Here is an 11,443-nt window from a genome sequence, read left to right as displayed (position 1 = left end):
CTTTCTTTCTTCCTTCCTTCCTTCCTTCCTTCCTTCCTTCCTTCCTTTCTTTCTTTCTTTCTTTCTTTCTTTCTTTCTTTCTTTCTTTCATACTGTGTGCTGCCTCAACTCAGATGCAAAACTGTGGTCCAACAGATCACACTTGGGAACCTCAAAACAAAAAACAAAAAGCCCGCAGCCAAAACAAAACATTTCTCTTTATCAGTTGCTTGGCTTAGGTGTTTTGCTGCAGTGGTGAAAACTGACCAACATAGTGTCTCTATCACTTCCTGGGCCAGTAAGTTTTTGTTTTTCATATTCTGACATTGAGTGGATTGAACTTTCACCCCAGAAAGAATGCAAGCTTAATAAATTCAGCACCATGTCTTCAATTGCTGTTTTCCCACAGTGCCCTCCTCTTCTTCTGTATCCTAAACACCCAGTGATTATTGTTAGTTAATTACTTATCATCCTGAAGGAAAGAGTTAGGAGAATGAATTTTCATTTCAATGCTTAGAAAGAATGTCATACTCAGAGCACACATGCATGGTGTGTTTGGCTGTAAACAGTGAGCTTGCAGATGAGACTCGGGAAAGAAGGACTAAGAACGTGCGACCTACAGGGACAGAGTTCGAGACATTGTAAATAGCAAAACAAACCAAGCCAAAATGTTCTTCCGTCTTCCCATTTTTTGTTTTGCATTATGATTATCTGGATAACTGGCTCATGATTTTGACTCTCTGTCGTCTTAAATCCTGTTACTATGCTACCGACTTGAGAGCTCATGCCCGTTTGTGTCCACTTCATTCACCGGCTTCTAGAAGCAGCAGGTTACTCTTACCTTTTGTAGTGTGTGCCCTGGGCATTTTCAGCCCCATGAATATGGTGTACAATAACTAGTTTGCCTAACCTTATCTTTGATATCCAGCTGTTTGACGAGTCCTACAATTTTGAGATGAGGCATTCTGCAATTGTGTCCCTGGATCCCAGTTTGTTACTTAAAGGTCATTCTATTCTGTTAGTTTGGAATGGATCTTGGATCCTCCACTGGCCTGCCTCTCTTTCTATTTCATTTAGTCGCTCTGTCTTTTCCTACTTTTTTTTTTTTAAATCTGTTCTTAATTTATAACCTTGCTTCTTTCATTAAAAAGTGGAGGCAGGGGTCTGGAAAGTTGACGTTCTTCTAGAGGACCCAGGTTCAATTCTCAGCACCCGCATGGCAGTTCACAACTGTCTGCAACTTCAGTTTCAGGGGGAATCTGTCACTCTTAGCGATGAACAGAACATAAAATTAAATAATTATTAGCACAAAAAGTGGAGGCAGAGGGTTGGACCAAAAATCTTAGTCTTTTTCCTTGTTTGAAACTTCCCATGAATGATGCTGCAGTTGTTCTGATAACCCCCACGGCTGTTCCGACTATGGAGCCTTCATGACTAAGTCTAGGGGAGAATGACGACCCCCTCTCCGTCCCACATACACATGCCCTGTGTGCTACCAGACAAAACTTGATTCCCTTAATCCTTGAAGAACTTAGGTATTATTACAGTAGGTAATAAATTAGGTATTAATACAATATGAGATGACAAAGATGTTGACCTCAACCCTTGCCTTGCAAGTGTGCATAGAGATACTGCCTTCATTTCTAGTAATTCATCAGTGAATGAGTACTCAGAGTGAACACTTGAAGAAGGGCTTTAATCGATGGTAAAAGAAACACCCTTTTAGGTTTGGCAAACTGGAGAGAAGACTGGGAGTCCCTTACAGCAGAGCAGCTCCAAAGTTTAGCGCCTAAGAGAACAGGCCAAGCGATGTGGTACCCAGTAGGTCAGCTTGGACGCCTGACTGCTGGAAGAGTCCATTATTCATGGCCAAGGCGGGGAGTTCACCACGACGGAGTGCGGACCTGGCTGCCCGCTGCGCAGAGGACGGCCAGCTGCCAGGACAGTCACCCCCGCTCCACCGATCAGGTGAGCCCATCCCCCGGGCCAGAGTCCTATTGGAGCAGAGGAGCGCTAGGGGGAGGGGAGAGGATGAAGTCTTAGGCGGGGGAAAGGATTAGCGTTGCAGAGGGGCAGCGCTGGGTGTGAAGGGAGGAGCGGCAGCGGTGGGGACCCTGGGTGTGAAGGGAGGCCGGGCACCGGCGGGGATCGGAGGGCACGCAGATGTCGGTGACCTCAGAGCCAGGTAGGATGTGACTAGGGGTTGGTGCTGAGGGAATCCAGTGGGTCGAGGAGGGCTACAGCATCTCTTTGGCATTCCCGGGGAGCCGCCGCTGCACCTGTTGCTGGAGGTAGGAGCTAGGGCGGCGCAGAAGGCGGGCGGGTAGCGGCGGCACGGACAAGCTGGTGGCGGGCTGCGGGTAACGGGACAAGTGCCTGGTTCCTGCCGCCTGCACAAGGCTGCGGCATTGCATAGCTGCTTCCAAAGCTGCCATCACAGAGAAGAGGAGACTGGGATGAGCAGAGCGAAAAGTTCCTATTTTTCTTTCTGCCCAGTTGAAAACACAGGCTCTAGTTTCAAAGTTGGCCCGGAAAAATAATCGGGCAAGAACTGCAGGTGGTCGGTAGATAAAACTTCTTTTTGGGAATATCGAGGTAACTTTAAAGGAATCTTGTTAATGTTCCAGATACCTACTGCTTCAGGGAATTTCAGTCAAACACATTGTTTCCGATGAGTTTGAAATTAGCATAGAGTGTAAAAATTCCTTATGTATATACACACATGTTTCTTTTATATTTTAAATTTCCTGAACTATTTTTCATTTTCATTGAGAAAATAAGTTTAAGGTACAGCATTAAGTTGTATATAACTTGTGTAAACTAACATCTTCCAAAATCTATAGCCTTTAAAAATGTACATAATGTGTTTATAAGCTGCACATTCTTTTTTTATTAGATATTTTCTTTATTTACATTTCAAGTGTTATCCCCTTTCCTAGTTTCCCCTCCGAAAACCCCCTATCCTCTTCCTCCCTCCCCCTGCTCCCCAGCCCACTCACTCCTGCTTCCTGGCACTGGCATTCCCCTATACTGGGGCATGGAACCTATACAGGACCAAGGACCTCTCCTTCCATTGATGACCGACTAGGCCATCCTCTGCTACATATGCAGCTGGAGCCATGAGTCCCACCATGTGTTTTCTTTGATTGGTGGTTTAGTCCCAGGGAGCTCTGGGGGTACTGGCTAGTTCATATTAATACTCCTCCTAGGGGGCTGCAGACCCCTTCATAAGCTGCACATTCTTAGAAATTGGAATTAAGATGTTACTTCTTGACAGGAAAAGTACAAAATACACCTTTCCCGAACCAGAGCTTCCTTCTTTGTGAGTCATCTCTCCAAAGAACTAGACCAAAGAAATAAAGAGAAAGGACATTAAAGAAGACAGAAGACATTTGATCAGGGCAGGGGTACCAGACTTATGTCTGGGAGATTTCCTAGGCTAAGTGGTAAACTCTTACTGATTTACAAATACATTCTGAATTATTACAAAAAAAATGCATGCGATTGCATGTGTTGGAGAATTATATCCCACTTCTGCCACAACTTAAATGACTTTGAACACAAAACTGTTCTTCAGGATTTTGTTTCTTCACATAAAATCAAGCTCTTTGTGCTAGGTGATTGCGAAGAACTAAAGAGCAGTATCCTAATTCCCAGACAGTGACACTGAAGCTGGGAACTTCCAAGATTTCTGCTTCAAATCCCCAGTGATGAAGACCAGATCAATGGTCTTTTCTGAGTGCTTTTAGACATCCATTATGCTGAATATTAGGAACGCTACCTTAATCTCCTACAGACTCAAGAAATCTGACTATACCAAGTCCACAGTGAGACAAAGGCTAACTATGTGAGAACATCAAGTCTTGATGCCATTAGATATAAGAACAGAGTGTTAGTTAAAATTCTCAGTATTTAGGAAAATAATTTAGTTTTACGCTGTTGAATTCCTATTGTATTTGATGCCATAGAATAATAATATGAGATATTTAGGGCACAAATGTTCTTATAGAAATAAAAACAATTGTTAGAAATAATGTGAAGGATCAAAAGGTCATGTTACACCAGAGAATGTCAGCTGTTTGACCCTTGGAGGTGGCTATGCTCAAGACAAGGAGGGATGATGTGCCGTGGGAGAAGGGGCTTTACATCAGTTAACTGTGACCAAAGGCTTTGTTTATATCCTCATGAATGGCAATGGTGTGCAGCTTTTGCCTAGTGTATGCAGTATGCCAGGAATTCGACTAATCCCTTTATCCAGATCAACTTTATAATTAACCATGAACTGTAATTTTGATTTCCATATGAAGAAACTAGGGCAGAAAGATCTACATCCTGGGAGATTTTCCCCCACCTTCTAAAACACATTGTTTTCTTTATTGCTGTGGAAGACAGGAATGAACTCCTGAAGCACCAAGAGAAGCCTTGTAGCCAAACTGGACTGACTTCTTTTCATTTGTGTGTGACTGCAGTGGAACTTAGGAAAGCTGAGAAGCAGTTAAGGTCACACATTCTATTTTCATTTTGGTCACCCAAGCAATCCTTTCATCTGTTAGCTGTTAATGGGCAAATGTGCTCGTTAATTTATTGTCACTCACAGATGCTATATACGCCCTTGCTGTATTGATGCCATTTCATTGAAAAATGTCCAGGTTGCACCATTTAGAAAGCAAAGCCTTTAAGGACAGAGTCTGTGTCTTTCTCTACTATCTACAGATGTAGCAAAGTTGTTGACCAGTTGAGTCATTGCCCTGTTATTTCTCTGCAACCACTAGTTAATGCTAATGTTGCATGTATAAGATGTTTATGGTGGAGTCACCATTGCTACTTTCTGGAGGGGCGGTTTAGTGGCTCACAGACCCTGTAGGTGTACTGAGGTCCTTACACAATTTTGTTAGGTTATAGAATAGTTAAGATAATGTAAAATCAAGTAGCAAGTTCAAACAGTACAACGAATAAAAGTCACTGCGACCTCCTTCATTCAAACATAGTGGAGAAAGCCACCCAGGGTGATGCTTTTCACCCTCCGACCCCTGTTAAGTCAGGGTAAGAGCTCAATGCTTTATTGAAACATTTATGCTTTAAAGTTCTACTTAAAGTTAGTTTTAGTGTTCTGTTGTTGCCAGGCAGTTTGGATAGATCAATAAAAATGTTCGTTGAGAAATGAAGATAAACCTATCACTAACAAATCATGAAACATGGAGCAATATGAGAGGCTGATTTCTCCATCTGCTTGCACAGGCAAAAATCTTTGTACATAGGGAGGGTTCCCCATAAGCTGGGCTGTCAGGCCACACAGGAAGACGGCACCCCAGGTCTGTTGGCCTGATTGTGGTGAAGCAGAAGAGGGTGGAGCTGGGGCCCTGGAAGCTTGGTAGCACAAAGGCAGTGTTTTCTGATTCCACTGTGACACACTATCCACTTTAGAATGTACTAGACCAAGTCCCTCCCCCAGCTGCTGGGCAGGTGGTCACAGGCCCTTTTCTTGTGCAGTCAGGCGTAAGTCTGGCTGTCCCTAGAAAGGGGGCAGGGTGCTGATAGGCTAGTTCTCACTCACTATTAATGATCTGGAAAGCCTAGAGGAACCCATCCTATGGTAGGGAATAGGGGCTGTTGGAGTAATTGTCCATTAATGAGTTTTGACACAATACAGAATTATTAAGTTATTAAAAAGGAGGCTGGATTTTCTTTTTTTTTTTGATTTTTAATATTTTTATTACATATTTTCCTCAATTACATTTCCAATGCTATCCCAAAAGTCCCCCATAGCGCCCCCCACTTCCCTACCCACCCATTCCCATTCTTTTGGCCCTGGCATTCCCCTATATTGGGGCATATAAAGTTTGCAAGTCCAATGGGCCTCTCTTTCCATTGATGGCCGACTAGGCCATCGAGTTAGTGAGAGCATTTTCCATGTACATATGAGTGTAATTACATTGACAGAGTGTTTTAAAGAGTGTCTTTTTAAAATTAATTTCATGAATTTGTTATTGAAAACTTCTCCCTAGGTACATTTCCTCAGTTTATGTCACATACTTGAGACCAGCCTTTTCATGTTTTCTTTATTAGGGGCTTAGCATGGCTTTGAGCCAATGGTCTGTTCACATCTTGGTACATCAGCATATTTGAAGTGCTGAGAGAGGCTAAGTAAATTTCTCACAACTTAAAGGTTATGGAAAGAGCTACCTTTTATGAATAGATTTCAAATAATTCTCAGCAAGCCAAGGGCACAGACGTGGAGTGAAAAATGCATTTCATTCTGTGAAGTACAAGGTCCCCTGTCTGGCTTTAGTTTTCCTGAAAGGCAATTAGCATTTCAACTGGCCCATTTGGTTACATGCTACCAAGTACTGGGCTTTATAATTTGCTGCTCTGTCTGAGTCCTTGAGTGCTTGGTCTTATATAATTCTCTCCAAGTAGCCTTCTCTCCAGCATTGTTATTGTGGCTGGTCTGAAATAACTACTCAACAGAGAGTTTGCCTTCAACTGTAGGGCACCATAGGGGAAGGAAAATGAAATGCCAAGCTAATGAGGAGATGGTTATAATTATAAATAGCTACCTTTACTTATGACACAGGTTGGAAGATATAAAATAGCCTTCTATTAAAAAAAATAACTCTAAAAAAGGCACTTGTGTGTCATGGTTACTTGTTAACATGCACCACAAATAAAGGGGGTATATTCTGCCATTATTGAGCTAGGATGACTGAAAATTAACAATGAAGACACATTTCTTTTATTGGATATTTTTTTGTTTACATTCCAAATGTTTTCCCCTTTCCAGGTCTCCCCTTCAGAACCCTCTTATCCCATTCCCCCCACCCCCTGCCTTATGAGAGTGCTCCCCCACCCACCCACTCCTGTCTTCCCGCCCTGGCATTCTCCTACACTGGGGCATCAAATACCCTCAAGCCCATGGGCCTCTCTTCCCACTGATGTCCAACAAGGCCATCCTCTGTCACATATGCGGCCGGAACCATGGGTCTGCAACTTTGGTTGGTGATCCAGACCCAGGGAGCTCTACTGTGTGTGTGTGCGTGTGTGTGGGTCTGGCCTATTGAGACTGTTGCTCCCCCCATGAGGCTGCAAACTCTCTCAGCTCCTGTAGTCCCTTCTCCAACTGCTCCATCAGGGACCCTGAACTCAGTCCAGTGGTTGGCTGCCAGCATCCATCTGTGTGTTTTGTCAGACTCTGGCAGAGCCTCTCAGGAGACAGCTATCTCAGGCTTCTGTCAGCAAACACTTGTTGGTATCCACAATAGTGTTTGCGTTTGGTGTCTGTATATGGGATGGATCCCTAGGTGGGACAGTCTCTGGATGGTCTTTCCTTCAGTCTTTGCTCCACACTTTGTCTGCATATGAAGACACATTTTTTTTTTAATAGTAACTATACTGTCTTTATACAAGAGCTATTTTCTGTAAGTGTGAATGAGTCAAAAAGGAAAGATTCTTAAGTGTTCTAACAAGTGAACAATGCTCTGAGGACCATTTTGAGAAGATTTAAAGTTTTGAGTCTCCGTGCTGATTAGAAAGAGGATCTGTTAGCTTCTTTAGCCATGGATTTGGATAATTTGGTAATATTACTATGCTCCACCTATATCCCGACACCCCTATGTAGGAAACACTGGATGTATGATAATTCTCTTGTGAGATCAATTGGAGTGATATTCATCTTTAAGTAGTGGGACAGCAATTTGGTTCTGCTTATCTTTGCGTGTGCCACCGTCTTTGCATGTTTGTCCTTATGCAAATTATTTGGAGATAATGTGATATCCTTACTCTTCAGATACTGGCTAGCTGAAAGAAAACATAAAAGCAATGCTTTCGATAGAAGCCTTGCAGGTAGTCAGTATAATTTTAGGAAACTCCATGAGATAGATAGTGGAGTTTTTCAATCTGTGGTTAGACACAGAGCTTTGGTAAGTTAGTTATTAAGCTGCTGTATTCCTACTGCTGATGTGTGGATGGAGAAGGCTCCCATGCCACCTGAAGATTAGTCAGCTAGAGTTGGAAATGTAGAGACAGAGGAGAGAACATGCTGGCAGGTTAAGGAGTGGGCTTGCGAATGGGTCAGATCAAAGGCACAGATTCAAGAAGCATCTAATGTCTTGTCTCAAGTATGTTATTTGAATCTCGCTTGAATTGTTGAAGGAAGCAGAGGAGACACAAGGAAACACCCACTTTTTAAACACTGATAATTTATAGCCATTATGTTTTGGTGTCTAGCCTCTTTCATTTGGTATGCTTTTTAAGAGTCACCTGTATGATTTCCTTACTTGCCAAATAAAAATCTTGTATGTGAATATAGCACTCATTTATAATTTACTAATCAATGGGTATTATGTTCCTTCTACTTTGTAACTATTAGGTTGCTGTAAGATCTCTGTACAGGTATGTGTGTGTGTGTGTGTTTAGCAACCCATGGATATTTATTTCTTCCATCTTCGCTATTTTTTTTTTTTTTTAATTTTAGGCATCCTGTTAGCTGTAAAGTGTGATTTCCTTGCAATTTTGGTCAGTCTCCCAGATCAATAGTGACTTCTTTGTCCGTGTGGCTCATATCTTCTTTGGGGAAATATTTTTCCAAGTCCTTTGCCATTTTATAACCTTGGTTATTTGGTTGCTTTTATGGAATTATAGAAGTTATCGGAGGATTTTGGAGAATTTCTTACCAGATATGACACTTGTCAACATTTTCCACCAGTGTACAGACTTTCATTTTTACTTTCTTGATAGTGTCCTCTTCCTTTGGGAGCTGGTAACCGAGCTAATATGTCAATGATTTATGTAAGCTTTCTTTAGTTCCTTATGCTTTGGTATCATACCTATAAAACCGTTTTCTAACCCAAAGCCATAGAAATTTATTAGCAGGACTCTTAAGTTTTACAGTTTTAACTGTTATTACATTTGTGTTAAGAATTTTGGGCTTAATTACTTTTATTTCCATTTGGGTGCACAGTGTCTCCGTGGATTTGTTGAAGAGATTATGATTTTTGTCTTCTTGAGAAAAAACATTTGAGAAAGGTGGCTGTGACACTATGCTGTACAACTTACTCACATTTGATCTGATTACAGACATGTTAGGGTTAAATGCCCATCACCTTTCCCAGGCTCCTCAGCTGCTCCTCCTTTTAAAAAGGCATTTCCCCAGAAGTGTCTCAGCTTCCTGGCTGCTGCTTTTATTCTGTTCCTTCTGTTGATTCTGTTCGTTGCCCTGGGCATCACAGAACTCAAACCTAACAACCATGGTCAGTTATTAAGCTAAGTATGTGCAGAGCTCTTCAGTCAGCCCACAAGATTGAAAAGAACAGAAACAAAACAAAACAAAACAAAAGAAACCTTGACCCCCAAAGGAAACAAACACAAACCCATCACCACCAGCAAAGCCACCTTTCCTGTGTGTCATAACTCCTGTTTTGGATTTTATGCACTTCTGTTGTGGGAGCTTTACTAGCAGTCCCTAGTTTTTTCATACAGATTCAGTTTCTAGTGCCCTTAAATATTGCTCTGAAAATCCTTTCTCGAAAGGAAGGTTATGAGAAAGAAATTCTCATAGTTTTTGTTCATTTGTGGATTATTAATTTCATCTTTTTTAAAAAAGATTTATTTATTTATTATATGTAAGTACACTGTAGCTGTCTTCAGACACTCCAGAAGAGGGTGCCAGATCTTGTTACAGATGGCTGTGAGCCACCATGTGTTTGTGGGATTTGAATTCAGGACCTCTGGAAGAGCAGTCCGTGCTCTTAACCTCTGAGCCATCTCTCCAGCCCCTAATTTCATCTTTTATTTGAATGGTATTTTTCCCCCAATTCTTGATGGTCTGTTTCGTTCTGCCCTTTGAATTCATCAACCTTGGTTTCTCACAGGAAGACGGATCTAAACAGGATCATTTTTGTGATTATGGCTTCTCACTGCTAGCAAGTATCTGTCTTTGTTGCTTCTGGAGCTCTAAGTGCTTTTAGTGTGTTTAATGTACATAGGACCGAAGTAATTTATTTTTCTTCTTCGGTTTTAGATTCTTAAGACTAGATAATTTCACTCATATCAAGTTTAATAATCTGCTCTGCTGCTTTTAAGCCCAATATCGAGATTCCTAAAATTAGTTTCTATTGGTTACTCAGCCCTGCACTTCTGTGTTGGCGGTAGTTTTATTTACATATCTAGTAAGTTTTGCTGTACTTGAATACTGGCCATTTTAAGAAATAAAAATTTAAGTTTGTAAATCAGTTTTTGAACTTGAATTTCTAGTTTAATGGTGTTATTGTATTTCTGAACTTCAGATTTGCTAGTTTTCTTTGTTTTATTTTTTAAACAAAACAAATCCATCAATTCTCAATAGCATCACTGTAGACTCTTGGTAGATCCCTCCCAGACATTAGTTCTCTAGCAAACCTTGTTTCATTTTCCCTGAGAAGTGATGTTAGAGACAAGTCTCTGGACATCGGTGATGCTTACTACTACTGAGTGGTTGCTGTTTCTAAGTCATTTCAGTGGAAGAAAGCCAGGAGACATCTTGTACTTAACCCAGTCATGAGACAATAACACTGCACATTCGAAGAGGCTTTATGTAATTCCTTTTCTCATCCAGAGTTATTACTTGCTGGATCATATAATACCTGAAGCTCCAAAAATACATAACACAGTGAGCAAAACATGGCTCTAAATTCTATATTGTAAAGCCAAATAATTTGTTTTTAACATGATATTGATATTATTGAGGATGCTGAGTGAAATATAAGCGTACTTTGCAATTGCATAAGGGTATTAAATAGTACATCCTTAAGCAACTAGAAATAGTTCTCTTGCCTGTGATTATATCATCATTTGATGGACCCTGTGGGTTTTTTTGTTGTTGTTGTTTGTTTTGTTTGATTTCTAACATTTATTTATTAATTTTTAAATTTTTTACTTATTCACTGTACATCCTGCCTTCCTTCTTGTTTAGCTTCTTTGGGCCTGTGGAATATAGCATGGGTATCCTGTATTTTATGACTAATATCTACTTATAAATGAGTACCTATCATGCATATCCTTTTGGGACTGGGTTACCTTAATCAGGATGATATTCTTAACTTTCATTCATTTGCCTGCAAAATTAATAGTTGTCTTCACCTTTAATAGCTGAATAGTATTCCATTCTCTATGTGTACCACATTTTCTTTATCCATTCTTCAGTCCAGGGATATCTAGGTTGTTTCCAGTTTCTGGCTACTACAAATAAAGCTGCTATGAACAGAGTAGAGAATGTGTCTTTGTGGGATCGTTGAGCATCTCTTGGGTTTATATCCAGGAATGATACAGCTGGGTCTTGAGGTAGATCTATTCACAGTTTTCTGAAAAAACCACCAAATTGATTACCAAAGTGATTTTACAAGTTTGCAATCCCACCAGCAATGGATGAGTATTTTGCTTGCTCCACATCCTGCCTAGCGTCTGCTGTCACTTGAGTTTTTTTTTTTTTTTT

The 11,443-nt window shown here is 40.9% G+C and overlaps 1 protein-coding gene across 1 annotated transcript in view; it reads left to right on the top strand.

Moving 5' to 3' along the window:
• Window positions 1-2,024: 2,024 nt before the first annotated feature.
• The window catches only part of Adgrv1 (adhesion G protein-coupled receptor V1), a 497,830-nt gene continuing 488,411 nt past the window's right edge, over window positions 2,025-11,443 (top strand). The window contains exon 1 of the mRNA XM_021180004.1: window positions 2,025-2,164. Within this exon, the coding sequence (XP_021035663.1) occupies window positions 2,143-2,164 (22 nt within the window). The 5' untranslated portion in view covers window positions 2,025-2,142. The remainder of the gene's footprint in view (window positions 2,165-11,443) is intronic.

Source organism: Mus caroli, chromosome 13 (assembly GCF_900094665.2).
Source record: "Mus caroli chromosome 13, CAROLI_EIJ_v1.1, whole genome shotgun sequence".
NCBI lineage: Eukaryota > Metazoa > Chordata > Mammalia > Rodentia > Muridae > Mus > Mus caroli.
The sequence above is the reverse complement of the archived record's forward strand: the minus strand, read 5'-3'. Positions and strand labels throughout refer to the sequence as shown.